Source organism: Manacus vitellinus, unplaced genomic scaffold (genome assembly GCF_001715985.3).
Source record: "Manacus vitellinus isolate BGI_N305 unplaced genomic scaffold, ASM171598v3 scaffold_22_pilon, whole genome shotgun sequence".
Classification (NCBI taxonomy): domain Eukaryota; kingdom Metazoa; phylum Chordata; class Aves; order Passeriformes; family Pipridae; genus Manacus; species Manacus vitellinus.
The window spans coordinates 3,723,053-3,740,316 of NW_021939632.1; the positions used below are offsets into that span (position 1 = coordinate 3,723,053).

General features: G+C 39.7%; 1 protein-coding gene across 3 annotated transcripts in view; it reads left to right on the forward strand.

Moving 5' to 3' along the window:
- The window catches only part of MYLK (myosin light chain kinase), a 190,220-nt gene that overhangs the window by 110,673 nt on the left and 62,283 nt on the right, over window positions 1-17,264 (forward strand). For all 3 annotated transcript variants that reach the window (XM_029959831.1, XM_029959830.1, XM_029959832.1), the window contains exons 15-17: window positions 4,505-4,585; window positions 4,945-5,834; window positions 15,736-15,852. In XM_029959831.1, the coding sequence (XP_029815691.1) occupies window positions 4,505-4,585; window positions 4,945-5,834; window positions 15,736-15,852 (1,088 nt within the window). The remainder of the gene's footprint in view (window positions 1-4,504; window positions 4,586-4,944; window positions 5,835-15,735; window positions 15,853-17,264) is intronic.

A 17,264-nucleotide genomic window follows, 5' to 3' on the forward strand; every position in this document is an offset into this window, starting at 1 on the left:
AGATATTTGTTTCCCCTTCTGTCCCATGCATCCTTCCAGTGATGCAAGTGCTGATATCCAGTGTGACTTCCCCACATTCTTTCACACAGTGTGTACATCATAAAGGAAGATGTAAGCAAAGAAACTGTGAGAATTGGACAGAGACTCTTAGATGAGCAAAGCCTTTGTAGCAGCACAGTCAACATGAGAGACCTCACAAATCCTCCTGCAGTTCCTTAAACAAATCATTTGTTTTGTTAACCTTTGTCTTCTCAGACATTAAGTATTTCTTTTCTCCCCCACTCTATCTTCCATAAAGGTTTGGTTAGTGTTGATTAGTCTTTGTTTAGAGATTTGCATAATCTGCTTAAAATCAGAGGTAAACATTTGTTTTATAAATCAGTGGTACCTCAAATACTTTGCAACTCAGGTTATATAAAAAGCAGTTGTCAGATTACATTTTGTTACACTAAACAGTAAATACAGTTCTGTCATTCTGTAATATACAGTTTGCAAACCTTGTTTTCTGCTACCAACACACTGTATATTTTTAGAGAAGAAAACCGTGACCCCTTCTCATTCCATTCTCCCACTCAGTGCTGTAAAATGCAAATAAAATGATTGGTCTTTCAGGTAGAAAAAGCTTTTGGCAAAACATTCAAGTGAGCATCCTCTTTGAAGCCAGTAGAGCTGCTCTGCTTTATGTCAGCTAAGTTGTGATCCAGTAGATTAGTTGCTTTCTTTGGGGTTAAAACTTCGTGGAGTCTGGACTTTCTCTCCATTTAACTCACAGAAAAGTTGCAAACCCTCCTACTGAGGATTTGCAGTTTCCTGCTCTGAAGCACCAACTATAACTAGGGATCACCTTCATTGCCCCTTATCAGTTTATTCTTGAGAAAATATAATTTACTCTGCAATATTTGTTTCACACTTGGTAGGCTGGTAAGAAATTTTGTTGTGTACCCCAACTATAATCAATCCTGTTCCTCCAGAGAGTGCTTCCTAGGGACATGCAGACAATAAGTCTCATCTAAGGTTCAGTGAAAATATTTGAGTAGATTCTGCCAAGAAACTAGTATTTCAAGATATTTTGAACATAAAAGCCATTCCAGGGAAAACTGATCCCACAATAGGACAGAGAGCTATTTTTAAAACTGCTTCAGGGTTTGCAGCTGGGGTTTTATTTGTTTTTGGTGGGTTTTTTTATTATTATTATTATTCCTTGACATTTTAAAGATAAGTCCTGTGCATGAGTATTCTACAGAACAGTCCTGCAAAAGTCAACACTTCCAGGCACTTCTTTACAGCATAGCTCCTAAGCATAGGTTTTATCCATGTCTATCATTATTCCAGAACAACAGAGACACTAAGATCTATCTGTGTCTAGGGTTTTGCTGATAAAATACCAACATGGAGAAGCTCAAGCTGCACAAGTAATATTTTTATTGCCAAGATTCAAAACAGCAGAGACGTGAAAGACTTGAAGATGTGCTTGTGTACTGCAAAGCTCTGTCTTTTCTAAGTGCCCCTATGCATCTCTGCCTTGCCTAGATTCTAAAATTGCATAAATGTAAAAATATTTACCAAGCTTCCAGAATTATTCTTGATTGAATTTAGCATCTAAACCCCCCAGTCCTTCTTAGTTTTTCTTGGCTTGTTTCTCCTTTTCCATTTTGTGATTTCCAAGGTAGGTCAATGTTTTTAACTTACCTTTATAGACTCTGCCACTGAATTCAGAAGACAACAGTATGTTCTCTCTGCTCCTAAAATCCTCACTTTGATTTCAGTGGGAGCAGGACTTGCCCTGAGGAGGCTACAGTTTTGAACAGGGATGTGATGAATCAGACACAGATTCAAGGTTTGTATCCAGTAGTCTAGTCACTCACTTGAATCATAGCCACTCACTTGAATTGGAAATTATAACTAAGACCAAAAAACTACCTTGTGAATAATTTTTCCATCTAGGTACTTGTGTGTCCCACTGTTACTGTAATTTGTAAGCGCTTCCCAAAGTTTTAAAAATAGAAAGAACAAAATGCTCTCCATCTTTCTTACCCCCTCCTTTATTTTCCAAACCCTGTGAAAAATAGCTTACTTAGCTTACTTTAGAAGGGTTTACTTTGCTTTCCTTATTTGCTTCTTTGCATAAGTGAAGAATTTGCAGAGGGAAGGATGCGTTGCAGAAATGGGTCCTGCAGAAATGCTGTTATTCTTCACAGTGGTCAGGACCACATCCAGTAACCCTAAATCCCTCTCCTGGGAGAGTGCTGTCTCTGTTACTTTAACCTCTCCCACTGGTGACACAATTCTTGTGGGCAAATATTTTTGCCATATGGTCATGACAGAAGCTGAGCAGTGGTGCCTCACTATTTGATGTGTGCTGTAAATTGTCTATACTTCAGCATGCATGGCTTCTCCTTTGTCAGTTTTGGATTGGTTTTAAGTCCTGAACAGGAGGAATCTTCTGGTAAACCAAAAGCCTGCTAACAGCACTACAGCACTGGTGAATGAGCAGTTCCAGAGTGTATCTGCTTTTCTTAAAAGCTTCTGAGGAGCAGGAAAAAAAACCATGAGTTTCAATAGTGGCAACAGGGGACAATTTGAAATGCATTGTTTCAAGACAACAGGTTTTCAGCAATGTTGGTACCCTGCCATCATTGGATGCCAATCAGTATGTTGGGAGGACATGACATGTTATTCTTTTTATTTATCTTTCCATTTGTCTTGCCTTCTTTCTACTTCTCTTGCTTCCAACTGGAGGCCACACATAAGAGGAAGTAAGAATGGCAGGTCTCCAGTGTGGGGCTCAGTTAACTACTCTTTGCATCGACTTGGATCCTCTCCTGCCATTTGGACAATTTATGTTTGGTACTCAGATGTTATCTAGTTTTTTGTATTGAAGGAAATAAGGGTTGTGGCTTTCACTGCTGTCCTCATGGAGTGCCTTCAATAATAATTTCTAGTGTACATGTTCTGACTTACTGGATATAAAAGCGTTGGAAATATTTCTATAGTTTCTTGTTATTAATGGTCTAAAGGTCAAGTAAGATATGTTCCTACCAGCAGGGCCTTTACTTTGCAATCCAGTTACTTTGGTCAAACCCACCGATTTCTTTGTGGTGTTGAAGGCTTGATTTTCATATTAGGCTGATCCACTGTTTCTTTTTCTAAAACAATAGAAAGCAAGAGAAATCTCTCTGAAAAGGTGATGGCACTAATTGCTGTTATAAAGACAAAACTTTGTGCTGCATCTGTGATTCTGTGATCTGTGTTAATGATCTTGCCTACAATGTGTCTTTACTGCAAGTTACAAATGGATGAAATTATAGTTTTATCGCCCAAACAGTAACATATCTAGGAATGTATTTCCATGCAGTTTAAAAAACAGGCAGGACAACATATTGATGGCAAGCCAACAGAAAGGCAGTCCTGAGTCCATGTTTTAAACTTCAGGGCTAAGTAGACTTGAAGGTGCTCTTATCTAGCAAGTCTTTTTAAAGGAAAACACAGCTGTGAAAACCTGCCTCTCTTCCATTCCTCCCCCTCAACACACATGTGTTTTGCTCATGTCCAGGAAATGTTTTCAGTAGCAGGAATTATTTTTATTCGAAAAAGAAAAATCATCCAGAACTTTGTGGTCCATTCAAAACCTTATACTTAAACTGGGAAGGACAGAAGTATTTTCACTAATAAAAGAGATCTCTAGTCCTCAATCAGTTCAAGTCTGGGTTTTTAATAGCAGTCAGGGGAGTGGTGGCAACAGTTACACAACTGCTGCCCTGGGGGAGTTAAATTTTGCTTTTGGCATCTCCTGTGTTAAGCGGAGAAGAGCTGTTTGGGGCTGGAAGAATGATATATGTCTGCGGGAGGGAGGGAGCTGCAGGGGAGGGGGGAGCACTTTAAATGAATTCTTTAATGGGAGCCCTTTCCAGAAGGCATCCATGGTATTCCTCTGCAAAAGGAAGAATAAGTACTCAGCACCATATATGGTGACACTTTTATGTTTTTTAATATAAACATGTACAGGCTGGAGCAATCCATGTAGATGGGTTTTGCTGATTGGTTGGGCCAGGGGGGAGGGAAGGAAATGAGACCCTGCTTTTAATATCTTAACATTAAAAAACTTAAGGGCTTGGGTTTGAATAAATAAACAGTAGGCATGGTTGGAAAGATTTTCAGCTTTGCAAAATATCCCCTTCCTCTGACTTGATTTTCCAGCTTTTGTATTTATTTTCCTTTAGCTCGTTTGTTTGCAGTTGTTTCATGCTGTAAATTGCTTTGATTTTTGTTCAGGGAGTATGCTGTTCCCAGTGCAGATAGCAACAAATCAGTAAAAGCTGTTTGAGATAGCTTGGCTCCAAATATAAGGGGTCCAGATCCACTCAGTCCACCACCACAATGCTGGGCATAGGAAAGCAGGAGGCCACTGGGTTTGAGCTGCTTTAGTACAATACACAATCACTTAGCTCAAGCAAGTTACAGAGGGAGAAACCTCTGCTTTTCTGATTTCACTTAAATATTTCAGGAACCAAGTTGGAGAATGCAGCTGCCAGGTGTCTCTGATGCTGCGGGAGAGTTCAGCTTCCACAGCAGAAATGCTCAGAGAGTGAGTATTTTTCCCAGGGACTTGCATGGGTGGGTTCTATTTTTTGCTCCGTTAATTCCCTGCCCTTACAGACCCAGGCTGGCTGCTGTTCAACCTAATCCCCAAATGTGACCCAACAAATTGTTTTCATCATACAAGCTAAGCACATTGTACCAAGCCAGAGTAGAGAAGATCTTTTTTGTTTGTGCCCTTATATGGCTCCTGAAGTCATCATTGATGCAATAAACTAATGGAGTATGCTCCTCTAATCAACCTCCCCTTCTATAAACACATTTTGTTCCTGCTCTGAGATTGTTCCCTGACATTTTTAAACCAGCCCCTTTCCTGGCTCTCTCTTTCTTTTCTTTTTCGGATCATAGTGGGAGGGAAACAGCCAGCTCTGGAGAGCAAAGAGATGGTGGAGATCATGGTAAACTAACATTTGGTAGAACAAGTGGCTTCAAAAAGAACAGCAGTGCAACCAGAGTAGCTGAAGAAGAGCAGGAAGACATCCGAGGTGTGCTGAAAAGGCGAGTGGAAACTCGGGAACACACAGAGGAAAGCCTGAGGCAGCAGGAAGCTGAGCAACTTGATTTCCGTGACATTTTAGGCAAGAAAGTCAGCACCAAAAGTTTTTCTGAGGAGGAACTGAAGGAAATCCCAGCCGAGCAAATGGACTTCCGAGCAAACCTGCAGCGGCAGGTCAAACCCAAGACCTTGTCAGAGGAGGAGAGGAAAGTCCATGGTCCTCAGCAGGTGGACTTCCGCTCTGTGCTGGCCAAGAAAGGCACCCCAAAAACCCCATTACCAGAGAAGGTGCCACCTCCTAAACCTGCTGTTACAGATTTCAGGTCTGTGCTGGGCTCAAAGAAAAAGCCACCTGCGGAGAATGGCAGCGCTGGCACCCCAGCACCGAACGCCCGCGCCAACTCTGAAGCCCAGAACGCGACCCCCAATTCTCAAGCCCCCATTGCCAAACCAGCAGCAAAAAAAGAGGAGAAGAACGACAGAAACTGTGAGCATGGGTGTGCAGTGGTTGATGGTGGAATAATTGGGAAAAAAGCTGAAAACAAAGCACCAGCAAGCAAACCACCAGCAAGCAAAGGAACAGCACCCTCCTTTACAGAGAAGCTTCAGGATGCTCAAGTTGTAGATGGTGAGAAATTGGTCTTACAATGTCGGATTTCCTCTGATCCCCCGGCAGCTGTCACCTGGACTCTAGACAGCAAAGCCATCAAGTCATCGAAGTCCATTGTCATCTCCCAAGAAGGTAAATTAATTGAATTATAAGCCAGCTGGATGGCACACTGTTATATCTGTCTCCTGATTAATAATATTTAGTTTGTTAAAGGTAATGTGATGCTTTATGTAAGTCCTGTGTCAGTAACTCTTTCCAGATGCAGCTTTCTTGTTATGTCAGTGGAGTACACAAAGAACAGTATTGTTTGACATTTCTTGTAGATTCCCCTTTAACAGCCTGCAGATGTAATTTTTATAAAGTTGAACTTCTTGCATTTTTAAATGCTGTTTACATTGCTAACGCTGTTTAAGGAGCTGGTACATGATGCTTATTTAAACTGAACTTTAAGGATTTAGAACATTGAAAACATAATAATATTATTGCTGGTTTACAAATTCTAATTTAATTCTTCTGTGTGTTTAATATTTCAGGCTTTTTATTGCAATGAGAAACACAGAAGCAAAGAGGGGTTGTGTCATAGAAAGAAATTACTACAACTTCAAGTTACATAGTTAAGATCAGAGTTGAGAACTGCTTTCCAGTGTATTTTTTACAAAAGTTAATATTGTATCTAGACAAAATAAATTTTCATTGGGACAAAAATAGAGAGGACAACTGATAGCACAAAAAAAACTTCTTTACTTCATGTTTGTTTCATAAAACACTGAGGGAATTATCTGAAGAATGACACTGTCTGGCATATTGTAGTTCATGTTCACAGTAAGGATTATAGCTTCATACAGGAGTCTGCACTCTTTTGAATCTGCACTAGTTTTGAATCTTTCTTCATTCAGTCCTGACTATTTTTAGTGTTACCAAATGAGAACCAAATTAATATGCACAATGGTTCAGCACAACCAGTGAATCCTTATGCAGTGTTCCAAGCACTGACACATAAGCATTCTTCTAAAGAGGATGCAATCAGAAGAAACATTGCCTTCAGATAGAGTGGGGGTACCCAAAGAGTACATTTGGGGGATACCATAGTAATTAGATGGAGAAAGGGAAATGGTAGCAGGTGCATTGTGTCTGGCATGTGTCTGAAGTAACATGGTTTTATTTTTTTAAAAAGTAGATGATGATTGTCACCAGAGGGGACTGTATAGGATAAGATTAAGTGCCATGTACATGAGAAAAAGCTAACTGGTAGAAACGCTGTCCTTGCAAAGAGGACTGACAGGATCAACCAATTTAACCTGCCTTACACTGAGGTGTAAGGGTTTCAAGAGTTTTCTTGGAGTTGTTCCGAGTGAAAAAGAAATTATGCATCCTAAAGTTCCATGTCTCCTATCAAAGTACATCAGATAGACATAATGTCTGTATCAAAGCTTCTGAGCTATGGTGGAGCCTTTTAAAATCCCAAAGCTTTAGTGTTATGGTACTGCAGAAAGCTGTTTTCCTGACTGAAATAATCTGAGTAATTGACCATTATAATCCCTTAACTCATATTCACTCTATAAAATGGTACTGTGGAGCTGAAAATCCAGTGTAGCTGTGTTTACACTGAAGTAACAGGAATGCTCTGCCACCTGCCTGAGCCGGGTGTGTGACCTATCCCACCCAGTTTGTCTGGACGAGGTGACTCTTGGTCACAACAGTCCAGAGTGTCACACATTAGCAGTGCTTGCCACTGGGGTAGGGAACAAAGGTCACCACTGCACACGGAACGGAATCCTCTGTTCCAGGACAGCTTCTTGCAGGGAGTGAAGAAGCTGTCCTTATGTTCTACTTGTGCCTGCACTGTTACACTTGTATCAAGCTTAGGTAGTCAGTGTTATCAGTGCTTCAAAGTCGGGCTTTCTTTTGCATGTATTTGCAGAGGATCTTAGAAAGAAATATTCCACAGGGCAGTAAGTTTTCTCCTTTAATGGAAAGAAATGGAATGAGGATTAGAACTATTTTTTTTTAAACCTTATTACTTACCCTCTGGTATGCTGAGGGGCTGCATTGCATGATGGTCAATTTAGTGTTTTTTTCCTGACAGTACCTGCTAACTTTGGCACTTGGAGAAGTTGCTGCTTTCCCACTGTAAGATGCTTTCATGCCAACTGTTAAGTAATTAACTAGGTATGCATGATACTTACTTCAAGTAAGTTTCAGATTTCACAGAGATTCAGTTTTCTCTTTTTCCCTAATTAGGAACACATACATAGTTGAGGAAACCAAGAAAGGAGAAGGAATAATTGGAGCTACAGACTAGAATTGAGAAATAATAAATCCAGGATGAATATCAGGAAATACTGTTTAATAGGGAAACTGTATGGATTAGTCTCACAGATAGTGTTTGAAGCAGCATCAAGCATAGAGAGCAACAATAAAAATGGATGCAGTACTCAGCAGCCCAAAGCCAAAATCCCAGTTTCCATCTTTTGCACCAAACACTGAACATGCAGCTTTGTCACACCCACAGGTGTCATGTCCCTCAGCAGCAGTGCCCTTGGCCAACCTTGGGGCAGCATTTAATGGGCCCTGGAGATAATCCCCTAGAATCATCCTCAGTTGAAAGAAGGTTGAGTCTCTGGGGAAGCAGAGGAATTCAGAGCAAACAGACCCTAGCTCACATTGATGAATTTAGATCTTGCAAAGCCATTTTTTATTTCTTTGTTATGATCTTGCTCCTTTTGTGTTCAACAACAAAATCCACTATGGAACAGGACAGAGCTGGTCCATTCTTAGCCATTTCACCACCTGGTTTTGTGCAGCCGTGATGTTTCTTGGTGACCACAGAAGGTTTGTGGTTTTTTTCAGATTTTCCAGAGGTATCTCACAAAATAATAACTTACTTGTTCTTCAGTGAGTTGGATACTGGAAAATCCTGTATCTAGAGTAAGGCATGTCTATCTGCTTCTTATCATACTACTAGCTTATCTTAGTATGGGCCACTGGCCCACAAAGAGAGAAGAGAAAAAAAAAAAAAGCAAAAAGAGACAGCAGTTTGTTCATCTCATGGTGCCAAATATATTATAAAGATAAATACATAAAATCTGGCTTCAGGAACATGCCCAGGTGATTAAGCAAGTGTCATATTTGGCCAGGAAGGTCAAACTTAGAAGTGTACTTGCATGAAACAAGTTCACACGACAGGCAAACTGTGCAAAACTATGTCCCATTATGCAGTCACTCACTGAAAATAACTTTCCTTGGAATATGTGTCCTAACTGGTAGTAAGGCCCTTTACCTGTTAGAAACAATGCTGTTCACAGGTCTCCTCTGTGGTTGCAGTGCCTGTCCAAGGTGGTTTAGCCATTAGAGTGCAGGAGAAGGGAGGGTATTAGCCCTGCTTCTACTCCATTGGAGAAGCCTGAATACAAACACCAGGATCAGAATAATCTCTGATTGATGAGGCCTTTGGCAAAAGAAAAACTAAACCCTGCTCCAGAAAAGACCTTCATCCTCAGGCATATTTATGCAGTATTTGTGCTGTATTCTGGTAGTAAATCCAGGGCTTGCAATGTATTCTATGATTCCAGGATTAAGTTTACATTAGCAATTTGAAGTCAGAATTATACTGAATGTCACATTCACAACATATCTAATAATCATGTCCCATTCCTTCCATTTTACATTTCAGCTATTAATACGGCTTTGCTTCCTTTTGAAATCATGAACATCAGTACTTGTTTTTCTATTTCCTTTAACAACTCCCCAAATAGTGTTGTGTCAGTTGATTGGCATGAGTGGTTTTTTTGCTTCAAGTGTCATTTTTATGACAAAGCTCTTATACCACCTCTCTTTTACAAACAAGTCTGACATGGTACAATTTTGTCAATGGTTTGATTTTATGTTGTTCTTCTTTTAAACTTGCCAGAATTCAGTTATCTACATTCCTGGGATAGATATTAATGTGGGTTTTGCCAGTGAAATATCAAAGTAAATATTACAGTTAGTAACAAACAAACAAAAGAGGGTCCTCATAAATTAGAGCATTTCTATGGAGGGGTTAGGTGCTGCATGGTTAAGAGACAGTTGACTTTAATATGAGAGAGTTCTTTGTTTGAAGTTATGGGGGGAATTTTTGTTTGGAAAAATGTTTTTAAGAAGGCTCTAGCAGACATTACAGTGGAGTTAGACATATAAGGACTGAATAGAACAAGTTTCCTCACACAATGAACTCTTTAGAGCAGGGCCCATTTTGGTTTACAGTTGTATAGCACTGGCACAGCAGTGCCCTGTGATAGTGTCCTGCTGTGTGACTCATTCTTGGACAGAAAATCCACCAAGAAACTTCTTGCATGGTTGCAAAAAGTGTTCTATAAGACAACAGCAAAAGGGCTTTGCAAGCCAGCATCTGTACCAGACTGGACAACTGAGATGCACTGTGAATAACAAGTCAAAACAAGCAAACTTGCCCTTTTTTAAGTCAGCTTGTTTTGCTTTTTTTGGATAGATTAAGTGCCATGTGACTATATAGATTGAAGAAGAACTGCCTAACATAAACACAGAGGTAGCAGTGACGGTGTAGCTTAGAAAATGCCCTGAGTTTGCATTGCTTTTTTAAAACAGCATTTTTTTTCTTCCTAAGTGTCTTGGCAGCATAAAGATTTGGTAATCTTATTAGCAATAATGCCTTAACAACTTTCTTGTGACTTAACATAACTCCTAAATCTTCCTATCAGTTGTGCAAGTCTGTGTCTGCCAGTCTAACAAGGATCTGCCATGACTTTTTTTTTTTCTTTTTAATTAACTTTGAGTAGGAGTTTGGTGTGTAATTAACACAACTCTATATACTGCTGAAAGTAGATGAATTTTGCACCTTAAAAAAAAGCTTCTTCAGAAAGTTTAAGGCTGGGAAGATCATCTGAGCATCAGTTCTGACTCAACTCCATGTTTGTCACGTGCCATGTGCTACATTTCTCTTTACGCTGCCATTTTTGTCTTAATCTTTCTTATTCCAGAAATACATGTAGTGTAGTTTTTAATACAGCATAAGAGACACGTTTGCTATAGCCACTGGTAATTTATTGCAATGTCTAACCATTCTTGTGAGAGTTTTGTTTTTAAATCAAGAAACAAAGCAATTACTTATTGTTAACTGGATAGAATGGCTTTGACTCTGTGACCAAGATACCTCTCTCTCTCTCTCTGTGTTCTTTTTGAAACTTGAAAAGTTAAGTTCTTACTGACTTTCTCTCCATGATGCACTTCACTGAGCCCTTGGAGACTTAGAGTTGTTTTATTTTGGTGGGGGTTTTTTGATATCTCCTCTCCAGTTGCTGTTTGTTGATTTATTATCCTATTTAGAAAATAGGCAGTAGAACTGTATGCTTGGTATCAGCATCAGTGAGATGGAGGTCACCTTCCTACTGCTGTGTTTACTGGAGGTCACTGGTCTTCTTTCTTACCTCCCAACACTGGAACTCATGTTTAGTACTTCTCTATAAAACCTTAAATCTGGAATATACAGCATCCCTTGCCACCATAGATGCGTTTCTTTTCACTATCTTAAACCCCTTTTTTTCCTTGGGTGAATAGGACTCAGCTTAACAAGTAAACGAGATTTTTTATGAGGACTGCCCTGTTTTCTCTCTCTCTTTCTGTCTTTTCCCTTTCCAACATTCTTTCTAGCATCTGTAAATTTATCAATGTTATTTTATGAATACTTCTACATCAAAGATTAAATACATAATAACTTTGGTTCTAGCCTGATCACAGAGGAGATCCACTAGAAACAGACTGAGTGGTGATTTCCTATTGTCACCTTCTTGAGATCTTTATTTTGGCAGCTCTAACTCTTCCTAAATCAATGTCATTAATATAATAATTGCAAACACTATAATGTGATATATCACAAATATTTCAGTAAAGATTAAGAAAATTACCTTTACACAACATATTTACCAGTTAAATGTCTAATCTCATTGAATCATGAAAGTAGGTTTCTTAAGTTGTTTTCCTTAAAACTCTATCAATTAGCAGTAATTACATTTGACATTTTTTCTTCTCTGAAACTCACAAGTTTTTTCCCTGTTTTTGCTTTTGTCGTAACTGTTGTCAATATTTTCCAAGTCAACCCACTTCCCATTTTTAAACATGACTGTGATATAGCACATATTAGCACTTTCCCAGACAATTTGAGATTTATTAGGAAATTAACACTATAAGCCAATGAGTTTCTTTAAAAATTATTATGGCTCCTAGGCACAATTTCTCATAGACCGGTGTTTATTAATGTTGCCTAAATACTCCATAGTAATTTTTTATTGCATGGGATACAAAATAAAAAGGCATAAATTTCAGTCTGCATCACAGATAGGAGTCAGGAGGTTGGCCAGTAAGATGCCAGTGCAGGGAACAAGACTAAGGAACTGTTTTTTGTTGGTTTGTATATTTGTTTTATATCTGAAGTTGACTTTCTGTGGAGTTTCATGGAAAGAATGCAGAAGCCTGGAGATATTTTAAACTGCCTTGCACTATTTTTGAGTAAGTCAGAGAATCCTTTAATAGCTCAAAATTCAAGGGAAAGGCTTTGTGTGTCTAAACCAGAGCCCCCAGTACACTCTCAGTTTCTGTGGCTGTTAAGATCTTTTCTAGAGCTGCAGTAGTTCCAATGTCTAAGTGGAAGATTCCAACACTCATGTTTAGTCCAATCCTGCACTTTGTGACAGTGTTTAAAAATTGTCTTTGGCCTGGTTCTCAGAAATGTAGAGGGTCGGGGGGACAAAATGGATAGCAAATATTTTTATTTGACTGGGATTTTTGAAGTGCCAGAATTTCAGAATACCCAACTGGGATAACGAGTCTGGGCTTTCTAGCAGTTATGAGAAAATAAGCTTGTTTCAGGTCATGAAGGGGTTTTGCAGAGGAAATACCAAATACTTCATTGAAAGACATTTGGCCCTCTAGCCCCGGGAATTGACTGTAGCTCTAGATCACAGAACATACGCCTGTTGAGGAGTTTCCTGTCCTTATAAAATCTCACCAAGCTTTGCCTGATTTTTTGCACTGTTGGGTTTTTTTTCTGGTTTTCTAAGAAAATGAGGTTTGTAAACCATGCTCTCTCAGACTTCCCCTGTACTCCCAATCCAACACAGCCAATACTTCTCAATCCTTTGGCCAATTTCATACCAAGTCCTAGTAGTCTAAAATTTCATGAAACTAGTGGCTAAATAAGTGAGAATGATCCAAATTATCTCATTTTCCCTGCACTCCTCCACTGAGGGCTACTATGATTTTATCTGGTGGCAGCAAGAAGCCCAGAAATCCCCTTGAACTTTGCATGTGGTGTTCCAGTGTAGTTCCTGGGGAGAATGAAGACTTGGAGGGAAATAGGATACAGATTATTGCTGCAGGGAGGTGGAAGTTAGCAGAAGAAGGATGCAGCCCTTGAAAGAAACAGATTTCCTTCATCCTCATTCTCACAAAATAACTTTATTAAAATTCAACACATATAAATATTATTTTGGAAGGACTAAAACTGACATTATTTCATGAGAACTCTTCTCCCAGCGCAATAAGCCAAGTGGAGCTCTGATAAGAGCTCTGCCACACAGACTGTCCAGAGCTAGATTTTAAAAGCAAAACCAGCAGAGCACTGAGTGCATATGGCAAGTCAAAGATCATCATGAGAAAACCCTAGGATTTGCTTCTAGATTTTGGTATAACTGTGGGAAATTACATATTGTAAGGGTGAGATGTTTCTGTTTTGTATGTGCCACATAACAAAGTGTTTCCCCTGAGGTGTTAACTCACACTGCTGTATGGGCAGCACTACAGTATGAGTGGTGAGGAATCACCTTCTGTCACATTAGTCTTCAGTAAGCTTAGGAAGGGCTTCTTAGCTTCTCCAGCAGAAACTAAAGTAAATTCTGCTTTATTCCAGTCCCTTCATGATTCACTTGCCCTTACAGGCCAGACTCCTTTCCTGCAGGAAGGTGACCAGACATCTCCTTCATATGTATGTGTCTGTTCCATAGTTTATGTCCTTTTGCAATAGCATTTTTAGATTTTGATGTGCAAACTTTTCTAATCACGTTACATATATTTATACAAATTCTTAGACTGGAAGCTATCTTTGGCTTGCTCTCCAACTGTCTCTTTAAACAGCAGAGACATGTGAATTTATATTTGCTAGATGCCTGTGAAAATACTTTTCTAGTGTCTCTCCTCCATTTGGAATGGAACTGCAGCTCGTGACATTTTTGGCTTTGGCTTGACTCATGGAGAAGTGTTGCCTCAGGGAAGGCACGTGGATTTTCTTTTCACTCTGTGGTTGGCTGAGCGCAGCACATGTGAGTGAGGGGTCAGTGCTCCTCTTCTGAGATAGTTTTTGCATCATTTCTCAGGGGGAAAATAGTCATTATTTAGAGCTTCTTGATTTTATGGAGGATGATAAAGAGGGGGAAAAAAATTTTCTTCCAACCCTTGTGTGTTTGTGGCAAACCAGATCTGTTTGGAACCATTTGAGTGTTTTTTATAAGATTTGTCTTGAATAAGGACATCCAGGTTTACAGTGAGGGAAAATGTCAATGCCAAAAGCATAATTGCTATATCAAAACTGAGTTTGTCTCCAAGGAGAATCAGTGAACTCCCAAGTTATTCTGATGAAGGGGAGTTCTTTTCAAGGACCTTTCAAGGTCATTTTCATGAGTCACCATCATCTGTGCCTCTGCCGGTTCTCACATCACAGGGGATACATTTGATGGGGAACCTGAGATCAAGCACTCTGGAAGGGTAGAAGGCAGCCTCCAGTTAACATAGAGAGAAAGGGGGCAAGTAGAGATGCTGGGAACTTTTCCTAGATCTCAGGAACCAGGGTAGATATCTGAAAAACAAAAAAACAAACAACTATTCAATCTTGTCATTAATTAGGAGAGACTGTGAGAAAGGTAAATGGAGGAAGGGGGGAAGGTTTTACTGCAACTGAGGTAGGTGGAGGGGGTGAGAGGTGTTCTGGACAAGGGAACAGCAATGGGTAGATGTAGGTGGGGTAGAAGAGCACAATGTCTCTGGCTGTGTTTAGTGGACAGGCACAGCTTTCCAGTGAGGAAGAAGGCAAGTCCACAATTCACCCTCACTTAATGGGGGATATTTGGAAGGGGAAAGTATGGAGCATTTTAATTGGGAAAGAAAGTACCTCTTTGTTCCAAGCAACGCAAGTGAACATAAGGGATTAGGTTTCCCTTCCTCATCCCCCACCTACTGGGAACAACTTCTGTTTTGGTTCACAGAGTTTTAATTTTTAAGAGGAAACGTATTTCCCTTGGGTCATACCAAGCTTCCCTTGGTAACTACGGAGCTTATGTTGCATCCTGTTTCTGCAAACCCAATTAAGTCAAATTTGGCTTTTTTCTTTGAAAAGAAGTGGATTTGTTAGAGTGACAAATTTGATTGCCACTGTTATATTGGGCTTTGTAATGGATGCTTTACAATACCAGACATTTATTCATTAAATAGTTCAAGCAAAAAGACAATGTCTCTCAGTGGCATTTTTAAACTTAGACACTAAGCTGAAGTTCTGCTTTTACATGTGGATGTTCATGGGATTGGTAGAGATAAGGCTGAACCAAAATATTGCACATGGCTCTTTGACAGTAATGCTTTTATTTACAGTCCTAAACTACTAGCACTTTTGGAAAAAATCATCTGAGTGAGGACTTCTGGTTTGTGCTATAAGGCAAAGAAGAGCAGCAGAGGTGCTGTTCTGGGTATTCTCTACCCTTATCCATTAACTTGTCCAGGGCTGCAGGGACAGCTTTGAGTATCGTAGGGAACAGCAATAAGATTCAATTTATCTATCAGTGTGGTTTTATTTATTTAGCATTAATAAGGTTCCAATTTTTATGTCAAACTTTTAAGGCCAATACAGGTTTTTCTAGCAGTGAAGATCACCTGTGGTGAAGGATTGGCTCACTTGATGCATTCTGTTCCTTAATAGCACTGAGGTTTCTGTGAACTGCAATGTAACATTTGATCTCTCCCTCCTTTGTACCAGGGACACTCTGCTCACTTACCATTGAGAAGGCCATGCCTGAAGATGGGGGCGAATACAAGTGTATAGCTGAGAACTCAGCAGGAAAAGCTGAATGTGCTTGCAAAGTGGTGGTAGAAGGTAAGTATTGTGCTGGATACAGGAAAACCCTTCCTCAGAACTTCCTCCTCCCCCCCCTTATTTCCCAATACCAGCCTTTAGGAACCACTTACACAAAAAAGAAAGAGCTCTACCCCCTTCCCTTCTGCACTTTTTGGTCAATAGATAATTCAATGTCTACCATAAAGAGGCATGAGCAGAGAGACAGTACAGAACCAAGGGCTCTCGTTGCTTTGTGGAATAATCTACATCCTCCTGCTGCCCACTGTATCACTACAAGGTTTTTAGAGCAGTCAGTTGAACCTGTATGATTTGTTTCTGAGTTGAATGTATCTTCTGAGAGCATGTAAGAATTCAGTGTGAGACCCTGGGTATCAGTCTGCCTCAGGACTGTGTAGGGCACGTTTCTCGACCTAGAACTTTCCAATTCTTTGCATTCACTGATGTTTGGTCATTTGGTTTTCTAGTGGAAGTGAGCAAAAATAAACAAATTAGCAGCTCAACCATCCTTGTATGCCATAGTCTTGGAACATGGAGGTACTCATTTTCAGCCTTGGTCATGCTGATGACACTGTACTCTTGCCAAAAAGTCTTGGCCTTGGGCAAGTATTTTATTGTGAGGTTGAGTGAGACTCAGACTTATAAAACTGCCATGGAGTTTAAGTTATTTAAGGGGCTTAAAGTAACCAAATGTGCTTCTTACCAGCTTACCTTCTGGTGAGCTCATCCTTAAATACTTTTGAGACTTTCCATTGTGACTAAAAAGAATACAAAACTAAACAGCAAGCCTAATAATATAGAACTTGGGTACTGAACCCTCACAACTGTGTTGCAGATGTGGTATTTGGGGCAGGAGATCTAGAAAAGAAAACTATTATTTGTTTTCCTAATGTTACATGACATGAGGTAAGAATATGGTCCCACAAATCCTCACTAAAGATCAATCTTCATGTAGCTGAAAAGGGAATTGATTAGACATAAAATTACAATTAATTATGTTGGCTCCTGTAATGGCACCTTCTGTGATACTATGGTCACAGCGTAATCTGTATTAGATATTTGATAAACTATTGTTTATATTTCTATAATTTAAAGTAATAAATTTTACCAGCGCTGAAGATCAAAGAAGACTATCAAGAGGCTTTAAGCAAAATCTTAACTACTTTAAGCAACACCTTAACTACCACAGATGCAGAGTGGTAAAGGATCAGATCATCAAATGCTTAGCATACAGCAGTTCTCTAGAGCTGCCTTAGCATCTTTTAAATATCTCAGTCACCTACGTATTTTTCCTTTGTCGTCTGATCTCCTTCAAGTACATTCCTTTTCTTCCTGAAGCCTCCCTTAGCATACTTCCCGCTTCCAGTTTCCTGCTGGACAATGCATGCTCTAGGAGGCTGCAAGGTAGACTTTGGCTTGCAAAATCTTGATCA